The sequence below is a fragment of the Canis lupus genome, chromosome 5 (assembly GCF_048164855.1).
Source record: "Canis lupus baileyi chromosome 5, mCanLup2.hap1, whole genome shotgun sequence".
NCBI lineage: Eukaryota > Metazoa > Chordata > Mammalia > Carnivora > Canidae > Canis > Canis lupus.
In genome coordinates, this window is record NC_132842.1 from 84,978,286 (window position 1) to 84,993,628 (window position 15,343).

Genomic DNA, 15,343 nt, shown 5'->3' on the forward strand with positions numbered 1-15,343 from the left:
AGGGATCTCTCCTAAATATGCAAATGCGTGGCCATCTAGTACAGATGAGGCCCCCAGGTCCCCAGGGTTCCAGGCGAGGAGCACTGGCCCAGAGAGTCTCAGGACCCCCCACCCCAGACCCCCAGCACCCCCCCATCCCCGGCGCTAGAAAGGAAGTTCTCCAAGGACACGGAGTTTTGCCTAATTTCTCTGATGCTCCCCCCTCCCCCCGCCAGCCCCGCTCCCAGGACTTGGCACTGTCAGTATTTGTGGATTTACTGAAGACAGCCAGCCTGAGCTGCTAATGATAATTGTCAAACAATAGGTCTGGATCGCCACCGTCCCGCAGACCCCATCGTCGTTGCTAGAGGCAAGGAGCCCAAAGGGCTTCCAGTGACAGGCAGCCGGGCGGTCTGAACGGGTCCCTCTGCCCTCGCGTCCCACCGGGAGATGGGGCGCCGACCCAGGTGAGTGCTGAGCACACAGTGTCTGGGCCACGGTTCAGGAGACCCCTCATCTGCTAAGACCCATCCTTTGCCCTAAGATAACATTCTTTTTAAAGATTTTATTTATTTATCCACGAGAGACACAGAGAGAGGCAGAGACACAGGCGGAGGGAGGAGCAGGCTCCCTGCGGGGAGCCCGATGCAGGACTCGATCCAGGGGCTCTGGGGTCACGGCCTGAGCCCAAGGCAGACGCTCCACCGCGGAGCCCCCCAGGCGCCCCAACAGAACAGTGTTTTTATCACGCGGCAGTGAAAGCAGAGCTCCGTGGGGGCCGGGGGAGACCTTGCCATCCTGGAAGGTAAATGGTCCTGTTCTCTGACCCGCGGGGAGGCCCACGGCTGTGCAGCGGGCTGCCCGGGCCACCAGCTGACCGCAGGTGCGCAGGGAGGGCAGGGGCGGTGGCTGCGCGGGGCCGCGTCACGGGAGCCCCCGGCCGTCCGCGGTGGCCGCCCCCGCAGACCCCGGGGTCCAGGCGCCCGCACACCACAAACATTTCTCACGGTCCCGGAGGCTGGAAGGCCCGAGCGGTGCGCCAGCAGCTTGGTTCCTCCCGCGGCCTCTCCCGGCCTGCCCACGGCTGCCCGCCGTGTCCCCGCGTGCACATCAGGTGTCCTGGGGGCGCTCGTGACCCACCGGGGGCCCTGTGTCCAGACACAGTCACATCAGGGGTTAGGGCCCCAACACAGGGGGCTGGGGAGGGCGCAACTCCGGCCCTAACGGCCCCTCCGCACCCGAGCTCGTGTATCCCCCCGCGGCCCACGAGGTGGGCGGCACGACGGCCGGCTGACGGATCGCGGTTGAGCCCGGAGGTGGGGTGTCCCGGGCACGGCGGGAGGAGAGGAGCAGCACAGTTTTCTGCCATTCGGGGACGAGCGACACGACTCCGTGGCCCCTCGCCCAGCCCGGAAGGGAAGGGGGGCGCCCGGGACGCGGGGTCCAGCGCCTGGAAGCAGGAAGGGCCGCTCGCTCCCGCCGATCTGAGACTTCCCGCACCTCAGCGGGTTAGGGAGGCCGGCGGTCCCCGGGGCGGCGACAGAGCTGCACTGGGGCCGCGGGCACGGGGCGGAGAACCCGGGCCGGCGGCGGGGGCGCCCCGGGAAGCTCGGGCTCGGTGGCCGGCGGGACACACGCGGCCTTGGGGTCACCGTCTCGCGGTCCCCCCACTTCCCGCGTCCCTGGCTCCCGGAGGCCGGGCACATGGCACAGGCAACGGTTAGCCGGGGGGGGGGGGGGGCGGGGACTGTGGTGCCACCAAAAAGCCACAAGAGAGGGGCCCCTGGGAGGCCCAGCCGCTGAGGGCTGCCTTCGGCCCAGGCCATGACCCCGGGGTCCCGGGATCGAGTCCCGCGTCCCCGCAGGGAGCCTGCCCCTCCCTCTGCCTGTGTCTCTGCCTCTCTCTGTGTGTCTCATGAATAAATAAATAAAATCTTAAAAAAAAAAAAAAAGCAAAACCACAAGAGAGAGAGGTTGAAAAAAAAATCCTTCCCAGTCAGAATGAAAAGTGAGACCGAGAGAAACTGAGTGAGAAGCTCTCGGCGGAAGGAAAGCCAAGCGTCGGCTTCCATGAAAGCGACGCGGCCCAGCAGGTCGGTAAATGACTCAGTGCCGAGGCCACCGAGGCGGCCGGGCCTCCTGCAGCACGTGTGCGCGTGAGCACCAGCAGACACGCACGTGTGAGGACGCTGGCGGTGGGCGGGGCCTGCCGGAGGCTGCGGGGGGGGGGGGGGGGTGCCCGAGGCTCCTAGACACAGGCCCTCGCGGCCCCCTCGGAACCCCAGAGCGCGGGACGCCGAGCTGCCCCTTGGAGGCCGCGGGTCGCGCTGGTGGGGCCAGCGCCGTCCCCCATGTGCGGGCCTCCCCCCAGCCCCCCAGCCGGTTCCCCTCGGAGGCGCCCACGCTACATTTCGACGCACGGCCGGGTGGGCGCCGGCGGCCCGGGCCCAGGCTCTGGCCCCCCAAGCTCAGAGCCGCCTGGGGGGACCGCGGGCCCCGCCTCCAGGGCCTTCCCTCCGCCTTGGCCGAGACACCCCCCCCCACCCCCCGCTGCCGCACACAAGGCCCCATCCTGAGGTTCTGCGGGGACACGCCTCGGGGGCACCCCTGAACCCGCCTGTGGGCCCCGGGCGACACTGGCTCATCCCTCCTAGAGTCCCGGCCTGGATGGGCAGCCCCGGGGACCCCAGGCCCTCAGAAGGCCCCGGCCCAGCAGGGCCGAGATCACCCAGGGTCATGCGGCCCTGGTCGAGACACGTGGGAAGGCGGCGGCCAGCGGGGAGGCCGAGGAAAGGCGTCCACGGGAGGCAGGACGAGGCGGCCGCCAGGGGACCCAAGTGACACAGGCGGGCTCTGACGCCAGGACCCGGGGCGGGGAGGGGCCCCAGCCTCTGGTCAGCCCAGCCCCGCCGCTGGCAGCCGCGCCCTGCCGTCCCTCCCCGAGGGGCCCCGGGGGCAGGGACACGGCCCCGCAGCACCCTGAACCCCCCGTCACGGGCGGATGGCCCAGCACCTCCCTGGTGGGGGCACCTTACCCCCCCGCCCCCCCCCCCTCCGCCAGCATCCAGGCCTCACCAGGGCCACCTCCTGCACTTCGCGACTCACCAACCACCGACGCAGCCTCGGACGCCTCACGGGGGAGGCAGCGGGTCCCGACAGGCTCCGGGGCCCACGACCCACCCGCCCGCCCACGGACCCCCCAGCCCTGCAGCCGCTGCCGCTCTCCGGGCCACCGAGCAAGGGGAGCCGCGGAGCAGGGACGAGGGGTCTCCCTCGGGACCCTGGTTTTCGGATTGCCCGATGATCCTGAGGGCAGGAGAGCTTCCTGGGGGCCCCCTCCCCTGCTCCCCAGCTGACACCTCCAGGACCCCGGCCTGGCTGAGCACAGTCCCGTCACCTTGGGAGCGGGGGCCTAGGGCACCTGGGCCTCCCCCACAGAAGGCAGGGGACGGCTGGTGGCTTCTTCTTTTTTTTTTTTTTTTAAGATTTATTTATTTATGATAGACAGAGAGAGAGAGAGAGAGAGAGAGGCAGAGACACAGGCAGAGGGAGAAGCAGGCTCCGTGCACTGGGAGCCCGACGTGGGACTCGATCCCGGGACTCCAGGATGGCGCCCTGGGCCAAAAGCAGGCACCAGACCGCTGAGCCACCCAGGGATCCCCCACCCGCCCCGTTGGTGGCTTCTGTGGATGGGGAGAGCAGCCCACTGCCAGCCGCGGTCAGGGCTCAGCCTGGTGCCACGACAGGGGGTTACCCCAGAGGCCACCCGGGCCACCACCAGGCACCCGTCAGAGCCCCCCATCACCCCACTGGCCATAGACGGCTCCGCAGAGGCTGGCTTCCCCCACGACCTCCTGCTCCGTCTAGCCGGCCGCCGTCCTCACGGCGGGTCCGGGGAAGGCCCTGGTCACCGCAGGCCGCGGCGGGCTCGGTCCTCCGGGCACCTCCCCGCAGGGGGCACGGCCCACGACTGCTGCTCACACCTGCAGTGCCCGCGGCGGCCGGGCAGCGAGGCTCTGAGCCCATGCACTCGGCGGCCCATACCCTCTCCTCCTGGGGTGCGGGGGGCAAGGACGTGTGGACTCAGGCCAGGCGCCGCGCACTGACCTGGTGACAGGCTGGGGCAGGGGGCTTGTGCAGCCGATGAGAACCGTCACATCTCAGCAGCGAGGGCCCCTACCTCCCACTGGCACTGTCCCCCCCTACGGAGGACATCGGGCTGCAGAAGTGAGGGGACACGCCCAGGGTCACCGTCAGGAAGCCGCCAACTGTGTGGGGAGGGTCCGACCCCCTGACTCGGGTGCCCAGTAGAAACTTCCATTGCACCAAAATCTTGCCCATTCTCAGACCATCAGAATGCTGAGTTCCAACAGCACACGGGGAAATAATTCTGGGAAGTGCAGCGTTTCACTGTTCTCTGGGCCACGCACAGCCCTCGCCCACGAGGACCGCCCGACCCCCAGGGAGCCCCCCGCCGGACGCCCCCTGGGAGACCCGTCTGTTCCCTGGGACGTTGCAAGGGTCCCTTGGGAGGCTGGCCAGTGTTCATTCCTGCACGCGCTCCCCATCTGTCCCCAGGGCTGGGGACCCACAGCTGCTGACGGGTGGACAAAGGCCCAGGATGAGCAGGTCACAGCGCCCCCAGTCACTCCCCACGGCCCCTCCCAGGCCCCCGCGATCTGCACACCAGCGACGTCACAGCTCCGCCGCAGCGCCGGACTCCCGGGACGCACTCCCTTCGGGTCCCAGGGCTGCGCAGTCGGTCTCCCCCGGACCCAGGGGCTCACTCACCCACTGCCCCACCGCCCCACCGCCCGCCCAACACCCACCTCCTGCCACGTGCTGTCCCAGAACGGAGCTGCGGCCGGGTCTGGGCCCGGTGCCCGCCCCGAGCATCCACCACGGAGCGTGAGGCCGCGGCGCGCACAGGGGCTCGGCCCGGGGGCCCTGCCGGTTCTGCGGCATCAGGGAAGGCGCCCGGGGTGGCCTGGGGGGCCGAGGCCTGAGCCCGAGGTCAGGGTAGGGAGGGAGCTCCGGGCAGGGGCAGCGGCGTGGATCGGGACCGGGGCCGAGGACCGTGAGCAGGTGTGAGACCCGGGCAGAGGCTTCCGCGGGGCTGGCCGCTGCTCCGAGGGGCGGGACGGGAGGCGCCCCAACACCCAGCTCCCGCGGGGCCCTGGGGGGCAGGACCCTGCTGTCACCGTGGCCGGCTTCCCTGCCCAGCACACAGCAGGAGCTCGATGCATGTGTGCAAATGGGGGGGTGAGGGGGGCATGTGTGAATGGACGCCCGTGCGGGGTCTGTGCTCTCATAGGGGCAACAGAGCTCAGGCCGGATTTATTTTTAAGTTTAAGTCGTCTCCTCCCCCAACATGGGGCTCGAACTCACGACCCTGAGGTCAAGAGTCACGCACTCCGGGACCTGAGCCCCCGGGCGCCCCTGTTCTTATTTCTAAGTGACAAACACTCAACATCATTTGGGGAAGACGTAGGCGATCTTGCTTTTTCCCTTTGGGATCCATACCACATCCTGGGAGGGGGAGAAACACTAGTGTGCACCCCAACACGAGGCTCCCTTGGCTCGGGGGAGTGAAAGCATCCATTACCACCTCGATGCAGGTGGGAAACCAGGCAGGAAGACCACACTGGGTCCTGAATACAGGTTAGCCGCTACTTGTGAGAAAACAGGAGGAAAAAAAAAAAATTCCAACCAAGAAAAAAAATACTCCCTCCGCTCTCAGCAAGCCAGCACATTCTAGTGGGGGGTGGTGGGGACACGCTCAGCAAGGGAGCTCCTGGTCAGGGACTTAGGAACACGTAAGGGCCCAGAGGGACACAGGCAGGGGCGACGCGGAAGGCTGAGCAGGGGTCGGAAGGGGTGAAGGCAGGGGACAGGGAGAGACCCGGGCAATCCTAAGGGAGGCCTCGGGGACGGGGACGCAGAATGGCTGCAGGGGGCAGGACAGCGGTGGGAGGGGCTGTGGCCACGTGAAGTGGGCCTGGAAGACGTGACACTCCATCCAGGGGTCTCGGCCTGTGGCCTTCATTCTGGGGGGCCCTGGGGTTGGAAGAAGCCTATGCCCCACCTGAAGCAGTCACCCGGAACAGCTCGGGAGAGGCGGCGCGGGCAGGCCAGGGGCCCAGGGCGAGTCCTCCTCGGCCCCCCTGAAACGTCAGCAGGTAGACCCACAGCAAAGACCAGGCCAAGCCTCCCCACCCCAGTTGATCGTTCCCCGTGGCCCCAAGGAAACCACCATGGAGGCCACCGCTGAGACCGCGGGGGGGCCCAGAGCCCCGGGGTCAGTACACCGAAGTTGGGGAGCCTTAGGGTAAGACGTCCGGGTCTCAGAGCACCTGGGCGGCTCTCTGGTTGAGCATCTGCCTTCAGCTCAGGCCATGATCCTGGGATCGAGTCCCCCCACTGGGCTTCCTGCTCAGCGGGGAGCCTTCTGCTCCCTCTCCCTCTGTCCCTCCCCTGCTTGTGCCTGCGTGCTCTCTCTCTAGTAAATTGTGTGCCTCATTAATTCTAAGATGCAATTTCTTTCACATTTTAACATCTCTGAGTTTAGCACCATCTCACCGCCGGAGCGCAGACCCATTTTTCCTGCTGGTACACAAAGTAAGGCTGAGTCTATCGATGGCGTCACGGTGTCTGGAGACGGTGGGTGGGGTTTCTTGCACACAGGAGTGACTGGAAGCAAACGGGTGAAACGTACGTTTTTCAAAAGAACTGTGTCTCCAGAGAAATCACTTACCCTGAGGCTTTAATGGACCCAGCATAAAAAGAAAAAGAAAGAAAGAAAAATCAGGACTTTTATGGGAAATGTTTGTGTTGTTCAAACGGTTTCTCTTCCGGCTCAGCTAAACTTCTAAGCTGCTCTCAGCTGTAAATTCATTATTTTTGTTTGGCAAAAGGTTTCCAGATGCTCTACTCCCTCTGGCCAAAGAATTTCTAACAAAACCACTGACTCCCACGGGCCCTATGACTTCAAATTACATGTGAATAATATCAAAAAAGCAAACAACCCGATTTAAAAATGAACAGAGGACTTGAACGCGCATTTCTCCTAAGACCTACAAACGGCCCATGAGCCCAAGAAGAGCGTTTCCCCGTCACTCATCATCAGAGAAACACGCCAAAACCACGAGATAGCACCTTGCGCTCACGAGGATGGCTATTATCAAAAAGGCAGAAAACAAACACCGGTGTGGACGTGGAGAAACCGGGACCCAGGGAAGCCCCCGGGAGCTGGGGCTCGGTTGCAGCAGCAGAAGCCTCCCCGCCCTGACACGTGGGCTCTGAGCAACGGGCGGACGGAGCTTCCCGGCATCGGCATCGCAGCTCTAGTGGAAGCCACAGGAGACCACAACCCTCGTTCGGCCTCCAGGCTGAGAAACCTCAGAAAAGCCATGTGCCTCCTCTGGGCTCTGGTTCCCCATTTACTCCACTTTTATCCTCAAAAGCAGGATTTCAGGAGAAAGACACTGGCCGTTGATCTGGGCTCTCGGCCCGCCCACCCTCTGGCTCCCCGCCCGGCCCCGACCACAGCCCCGACCACCTGTGGCTCCGGGGGCTTGGCTAGAGAGGGCCTCGGAGGAGCCTGGGGCCCTGGACCCCAGCTTTAGGAACCAGGGGGGAGAACTCACTCACTGCTCGCTGTCTGCAGGGGCCAGCCTGAGGCCCCGAGCCCCCACCCCAGAGGCCACCCACCCAGGGCTGGAAGCTGCAGGTACACCCAGGCATTGGATCTACCCCACCCAGCGTCAGACCCCCTGTCCCCGGGGTGGGCAGGCGCTGCCAGGGTACCTCCCGGACACCAAGGGCAACAGCAGGACAGACCCAGCACACAGGGCAACCTGGAGCTACAGACGAGGATGGGCTTTATTTACAAACATGTCACATCCCCACCTCTGTCCAAGAGGGACAAGGGCCTGGGTCCCTCCACCTGCCCAACCTAGGAGGCCGGAGCTTAAGTGCACCTGCAGCTGAGGCCGGGCAGGGCTCCCTCCTCGGATGCCCTAACAGAGAAGACGGGTTACAGCTGGTGGCCGCGGCTCCATCCTCCTCTAAATGGCCAGTCCTCAGGGCTTCACAGGGGGCGCAGGCCTGGGGTCCTGACCACACTGGGGTGCAGGGTGGGACCCGTGTTGGCAGGGCCTGGATGGTCACCCTCCGTTCCCCCCTCATCCCCATCTGGATTGTAGAGTCCAGGTCACCTTCCCGGGTGGGGTGGGGCAGCTGGCAGGGAGCAGAAGAGCCTGAAGGGAGGTGCCGTGGGCGGGGAGGACGGGCCCCTGCAGAGACGCTCCTGGCTCTGCTCCCCCTGCCCCCTCCCGCCCCCGGGGGCTCTGCAGACCCCAGGCCTGCTCCAAGGCATGTCCGTCCTGGGGCACCCTGACCATACCAGGTAGGAAGGGCTGGCAGCGGGCAGCTTCCGGTGCTGGGCCTCGGAGGACACACAGGACCAGAGGTCCAGGCTCCTGGGGGCTGAGCTCTTCTCGGATTTGGGAGGGAAAATGTCCCAGCCCAGCAAGCAGTGCTGTGGACAGCAAGGGTTAAGGCGTCTGGCCTGTGGCAGGGCTCCCTTCCAGGGGGGCGCACCCCGGGGAGGGGGCTGTGTCCACACACTGGGGGACCCCAGGCCCTGGCCCCGACCTGAGACAGGAGGGGGATGTCCATGGACAGTGGCTGAGCACTTCCCGGGCACCACGTGCCCCATGGCCCAGAAGTACTGATTCACTGAAGGGCCCGACTCACCCCACTGGTCTGAGGACCGTAGGCTGTACCCATTTTACAGATGAGCACCCCTTCTCCTCCCCACCGACCCCCACCCTGGCCAGGAGACACGAAGAACGTTTCCATGGGAGGCACCAGGAACTGGAAGGGCCTGCTTACATCTCTGCTCTGCCACCTGCTGACCTGAGCCCAGGCACCTCCCTCGGCCTCGGTCTCCTTATTTGAACCGCGGGAGGCTCCAGGACCTGCGCTCCTGGTTGCCGTGAGGGCTCCGTGAGCCAAGCCTCCGAGAGGCCGCGCACGGCACACGGGAGCTCCAGGAAGGCGGCCCACGTACGAGGGGCGGGCGAGCAAGCAGACCAGCAGGCGATGGGAGCGGCCCGGCCTCGCTGTGTGGCCCTGGGACAGTCTCGGCCCTCCCTGGGCCTCAGAATCCATCTGGGGACCTGCCTCCGAGCCCAGCTCCACCCAGGCCCCATGTGGCCGCTCACCCGGGGCAGGGCCAGCGTGTCGGAGGCGTCGAAGCTCTTTCGCCGGTGGATGCGGTACTGGTGTGGAGGGTGGAGGACGGACAGCGGGATGCTCACCCTGCGGGAGGGGGCAGAGAGGAGGCACTGTGGGGCCAGCGTCCCAGGCCGCCCTGCACCCCTCAGGACCGGCCCGGCCTCAGGCTGGCTCCCCTCCTCGGCCGCCCCTGTGCTGCCCCCAGTACCTGCCTGCTCTGGCCACTCACCTGACATGCGCGGGCTCCAGCAGGGTCTCAGGGCCCCTCTGGTCCCGGGGGGTCTTGCACAGGCGGCAGGGGACACCGGGGTCGGAAGGCACCAGAAACAGGCGTCGGTTGACGTGGTAACAGTACACGCCTGCGGGGCCGTGAGCAGCAGCTCCCCTCAGCTGGGCCCCCACCTCCCCGAGCCCCTGCTGCCCACCCCACACGCACAGACACGTACGGGTGTACACACACACACACACATACACGACACAGACGTGCACGTGTGCTCACGTGACGAAACCAGCGGGACACAGGCTGGTGCCCTCACACAGACGGGCATTTTCACACCCGTGTGCAGGTGTGACACAGCTTCATACCACACTAGTGAACACAAACGCACACCTGTAGCAGTCATCACACACAGCACACATGCGCCATCCACACGCGTGTGCACACATGCTACACGTGCGGGCTCGAAGCAAAGACAGGCGCGAAGGAAAGAGGCGGCCGGGGCGGGGGAGGTGGGCGACAGGGCCGGCCTGGTCCTGCAGGGTCTGGCCTCAGCTGCCCCGCAGCCCCCAAGGTCTGCCTCACTGCACCTGGACCCCAGGCCCCCCAGCCCCCCGCCGCCTCCCTGGGCGCCTGGTGAGAACACCCACTCACATGCATGCTCTTCCTCCACGCCGCGGCTCTCCCGCACGCCTGGGGGCCGGGGCCTGCGAGGGGAGAGGGCTGAGCGCCAGCGGGCGGGGGGGAGGGGGGGGGTGAGCCGCCCTCCCACCCCTCGCCACCCCTGCTCACTCCGGGTCGCTGTGAATACACTCCTCCTTGTTGGCCTCCCGGAAATCCTTCAGCTCCGAGAAGAAGGCATCGGGCTTGCTGGTGACGGGGGAGCTGTTGTCCAGCGACCCTGGAGGGGGCGAGCGGCGGCGCTGCTGTGTGGCTGTGGGCCGGGGACGGGGGCCGGCACTTGGGGCGACTCTGCCCCGCTGCCTCACACGACACACCAGCGGGGGCGCCCCACGCACCGCGACCGCCAGCTCCGCACCGAGCGAGTCGGCCCTCACGCCGTCCCAGTCCCACCGTCCGCGCAGCGAACAAGCACAGCGAACAAGCATGGATGGACGGAGCCAGGCGGGAGGAGGGAACTAGATGGGTCGGCCTCGCGGGCCTCACGAGGAGGCGGTGGGGGTGACCCAGGCTCCTAAGAAATCTGAGGCACGACATCGCGGGGTGACACCTGCCAGGAGGGAAGAGCCCTCGGGGGAGCACGCGACCCTGCTTGCCGTGGATAGGACGGCTCAGCGGGCGGCGGACTAAGAAAACGCAATCAGAGCTGGAAAGAGTGAGTGTAGACAGTCCTGGCGGGAGCTGTCCCACGCCCAGCAGAGGGGAGGGCCGGAGCCAGGAGCCAGGAGCCAGGAGCACGCAGACGCACAAGGGGGGCTGGTGAGAGAGAGAGGGAGGGAGCGCGCAACGGGGAGAAGTCACACGCCAAGCCGCTGGGCGTCTCAGAGGCAGCGGGGCCTCCGCGGTCCTGGGGGTCGGCGCACAGCAGCCCCACACAGCAGCCCCACCGACCGAATCGGATCACCAGGAAGCACAGGACAGGGACGCGCACGGCACAGCGCCCTGTTCTCCGCCATCCTACGCTGACGGCACGGGGGACGGACCCACGGCAGGCACCTCCTCCGGGAAGCAGGCGGTGAGCTGACGGGTCCCAGCAACCCCCGGGAGCACCTGCCTTCAGGAGGGAACTCCACCTCTCCGTGCCTCAGTTTCCTCCTTTGTGAAATGGGGAGCCACACAGCAAGGAGCCCTTACAAATGCTGGGTGAGGGCCTACTACGCCTCGCGCACCGCTGAGCTCGGGCTCCAGAGCTTCGGCAAGAGGACGGCCACGGCGCTCGGAGGAAGCGAACGCCTACCCGGACATCAGCTAAGGAACAGGGAAACGGGGCGACTTCCGAGAGCGAGCGATACAGAGAACGTCCAAATGACTTGCGCCACGGGGGTCGGGGGGGTGACTACGACATGATGCTCACCGAAGGCCCCGCCTCTGAGCTGCGCCCTCCATGGTGAAAAGGAACCAGAGGGTGTGAACCTGGGAAGTGCTCCCCAGGCAGCGGGAACACAAGTGTAAAGGCCCCACAGTGACCACGAGGGCTGCAGGTTCGAGGACCGGCAACAGACCTGGTCGGTCTAGGTAAGGATGTTGGATTTTATTCGGAGCGCCCAGTCCTCTGGCCCCCGTGATTAATACTTCCATTCTGGCTGCTGCGTCAGAAATGGACAGTGATGGGGAGATGAAGCCGGAGGACCTGCCAGGCCTCTGAGGTTGCTGGGGGAGGGGGTGCAGGGGGGCAGGACAGTGTAAAGGGCCGACATGCACACAGACCGGGCCCGACCTGGTACCCACGCACAGCAGGGCAGCGCTGGCTCGGCGTGGGGAGCTCCGGCGGCACCGAGGCGCCGTACCTGCGATCCAGTCGTAGCCCAAGTAGGGCCTGAGGCGCCAGATCCCGTCAGGCACTGCACACTCCTCACGGAAGGTCACTCTCGACTGGGGAGGGAGACAGAGCGGCAAGGGCTAGGCGTGCGGGCCCAGCCCGAAGGAGGCCCCAGGGCTTGGGAGCTGGAAGACAAGACTTTGGCCCCCAAACCCCATTGGTGTGTGACTCTGAGCCTCGGTCCTCCCATCTGTATAACGGGTTCATCACCTTCTTCCCAAAGCGCTGAGAGACTAACGGCCACCACTTCTCAGCACTTCAGCTGAGCTGGACACGCCCTAGGTACCTCCAGGAAGCCCCCCACCCTGGAGGGGAGCTGCTGCCGAGGGCATTCGTCAGACGGGGACAGTCAGGGTCAGGAAGTCGTCCTCCCACGTTACCTTGGGGGGCTGGCTGTGCCGGTCCAGGACGGAGCTCTGGGCCCGGGCCTCCTGGGGCACTGAGCCGGGCAGCCCTGCTGAAAGCTCTGAGTCGTCTGGCTCTGAGATGGGCAGCAAGGGTGCCGAGCAGGGCCTCGGCGAGCCCAGGGACGCTGGGCGCCGGTCCCTGGCAGACGGGAGAGAGGTGACCCCAGAGCTGGCCCCGCCGGGCCAGGATGTACCACAGGGGGCATCCTGCTGGGCGTCCTGCAGGCGGGAGGCTCTGAGGGCCACTGGAGACATCTCCTGGGATGATGGGGTCTGGGAGTCCCAGCTGCTGGCACCCAGGGCTGACTGGAACAGAGAGGCTCAGTCACCCCAGGAGCGGCCCAGCCACACACCCAGCCGGCCTGCACCAGGCACAAAGGCCTGGCTCCCCATCCTCATCCTCCATCCTATCTTCATCCCCATCCTTATCTCCACCCCCCATCTTCATCCTCATCCCCATCTTCGTGCTCATCCCCCATCCTCATCCCTATCCCCATTCTCATCTCTCCATCCCCACCCCCATCTTCATCTCCCCATCCTCATCCCCCATCCTCATCCTCCCATCCTCATCCCCATCCCCCCATCCCTTCATCCTCATCCCCTTATCCCCATCCCCCCATCCCTTATCCTCATCCCTGTCCTCATCTCCCCATCCCTTCATCCTTACCCTCTCATCTCATCCCTATCCTCATCCCCCCACCTCATCCTCATCCCCGTCCCCATCCTCATCCCTGCTCCAGCCTCCGCAGGAGCCCAGGCCAGCCCCTTCTTTGCTGGGGCTGGTTTCTCTGCGCGGGGCGCGCTGCGTGGAGGCCTGAGCTCCCACCGGGTCAGGCAGTCCCCTCAGCGCCCCTCGGGATCTCCAGGTGAGCACGCACCTCTGAGGCCGCCCTGGCCACCGAGCGCCGCACGGCATCCTGCCCGGCCCACAGCTGCCTCAGGAGCGCCAGGTTGAGCTGCCGGAGCTGCACCAGGTCACCCGCGTCCACCATCCCAGACATGTCGCGGGGCTTCCACGGGCGGCAGAGTCACCTCCAGGTCGGGTTCCAGGCCCAGCCCTTCTACCTGAAGAGGTGGCAGCTGACGGGCTGTGGAGCTGCCGCGGAACCAGAACCTGGAGCTCCAGTCCCCACTCTGCAGCCTCCAGCAGGTTATTGAACTGCTCCGTGCCTCAGTTTCCTCATCTGCCAAACAGACATGGAAACAGATCTGCTGAGGTCTCTGCGGATGAAACGAGGTCAGGCCATGAGGCTTCAGTGCGGTGCTGGCACGTGGACATCTGCTGTCCCCTGGCCAGGGCGCATTCACTCACAGGCCCGAAGAGGATGGTCCCCTGCAACGACCCTAGCTACCACGTCCCTGTAGTTTGTGGGAAACGACTAGGGCAAGGCTGAAGGGAAGCTTCCGTCTGTCCTACCACCCACCCGTCTTCCCCGTCTTTTCACAAATGAAGAAACCAATATTAACCCACGTCACACAGTGAGTACGTGACAGAGCCAGAAGGTGAACCCGCATGTGGCTCCAGGACCCCGACACTCCAGCCCCAGCCATGCTGCTGAGGGTGCCTGGGACTGGCCCTCCTCCTCCTCTCCGTCCCCGTCCTCCTCCTCCAGCCCCCCTCGCGACAGAGCCAGGATGTGAACCTGAATGTGGCTCCAGGACCCAGGACTCCAGACACTCCAGCCCCTGCTGTGCCGCTGAGGGTGCCTGTGACTCCCCCTCCTCCCCATCCCCCCTCCATCCCCTCTCTCCCTCCTCCCCTCCCCTCCCCCTCTCCCTCCTCTTCCTCTCTCCTACCCCTCCCTCCTCCCCTCCCCCCACTCCTCCCCCTCTCTCCCTCTCCTCCTCCCCTTCCTCCCCCCTCCTCCTCTGCCCCTCTGCCCCAGGGATCCAGGCTCAGGGACACAGAGGCCTCTGGAAGGACTTCTGCAGGCCGGGGAGGGGGCTTCCGAGTGCCCTCAGGGATGCGGGGCTCGCTCCACCCGGGAACTCAGTCTCCCAGTGTGGACTCTGACAGCCACGGCCCGGCCCCCCACACTCACCTGGACCCCCACCAGCGCCCAGGGGGGCCCGACGACCCGGGAGGGCGGGGAGGCCGCAGACGACGGAAGCCAACAGGCCGACCCGCACCCGGGTCCCGGCGCCCCCCTCCCCCGACCGAGCGACCCGGGGGCGGAGCCTGTCTCCAAAGAGAAGAGGGGGCAGCAGAACCCCGCGGAGCTCAGCCTCCCTGTTCCTCCCCGCGCCCCCGCCGCGCCCCCGCCGCGCTCACCCACCGCCCGGAAGCCGCCGCCAGCCGCCGCTCCCGCCGCCCGGACTTCCGCCCGGCCCGCCCCCAGCGTCGCGGGCTGTGGGCGGGGCCCCGTCCGCGTCCCTGATTGGCCAGGCTGCGGGCGGAGCCTGACGCTCCTGCGAACGTGATTCGGCGCCCGGCCGCGGCAGTTTCAACTTTGGGGCGGGACTCACGGCGGGAATCAACAGCTGATTGGCCAACCTCCGAGATCGCGTACGGGCCGTGGCGAATAAGAACGGGGCGCTCTCCGGCGGCCGAGCTCCGATTGGTCAGGACGGGCCGCGGCCGCGCCGCGCGTGAAGGCGACTGCCTCGGGCCTTGCCGCGGCCCCCGGGGGAGCAGGATTCCCCTGCGGGCGGCCGTGGCGGCGGCGGCGGCCCCAGGACCTTGGTTCACACTTTCCTTCCAGTATTCATCTCCCTGCCTTGCGCGGAGAGGCGCGGTGCCGGGCCCTGGGCGGGGAGAGGAAGGGAGAGGGTCCCCGCGGGAGGGGGGGAGGCGGCGGGGGCAGCGGGAGCCCGGGACCTGACGTCCCGCCTACAGACCCGCCTGCGGGCCGAGCCCCAGCGCCGCCGCGTCCCGCCCGCCGCCGCCAGGGGACACGCGAAACCAGTCCGTGTAATTCAGCAAATGAAAGAGAAGAAAGGATGGGGCGCCCGGGGGCTCAGCGGTGGAGCGTCTGCCTTCGGCCCAGGGCGCGACCCCGG

At 66.5% G+C, this 15,343-nt stretch overlaps 1 protein-coding gene across 12 annotated transcripts; it reads right to left on the bottom strand.

Annotated features, from left to right (window-relative positions):
* Positions 1-6,498: 6,498 nt before the first annotated feature.
* Positions 6,499-14,703, bottom strand: MIIP (migration and invasion inhibitory protein). Of its 12 annotated transcripts, XR_012031939.1 has the most exons (11): positions 14,620-14,703; positions 13,222-13,527; positions 12,317-12,649; positions 11,905-11,989; positions 10,229-10,370; positions 10,091-10,143; positions 9,449-9,578; positions 9,207-9,303; positions 8,384-8,518; positions 7,959-8,102; positions 6,499-6,669 (listed from the first exon to the last, which is right to left on the bottom strand). XR_012031939.1 is itself a non-coding variant. In XM_072828327.1 (10 exons), exons 2-10 carry the CDS (start codon positions 13,342-13,344, stop codon positions 6,622-6,624), a joined length of 1,146 nt encoding a protein of 381 aa, XP_072684428.1. In that variant the 5' UTR covers positions 13,345-13,527; positions 14,620-14,703; the 3' UTR covers positions 6,499-6,621. The 12 variants fall into 12 exon arrangements, 11 of the variants coding, with proteins under 11 accessions (XP_072684428.1, XP_072684434.1, XP_072684433.1 ...); XM_072828327.1 differs by lacking the exon at positions 7,959-8,102; XM_072828333.1 differs by lacking the exon at positions 7,959-8,102 and having other exon boundaries at positions 6,499-6,740.
* Between the last annotated feature and the right edge of the window lie 640 nt (positions 14,704-15,343).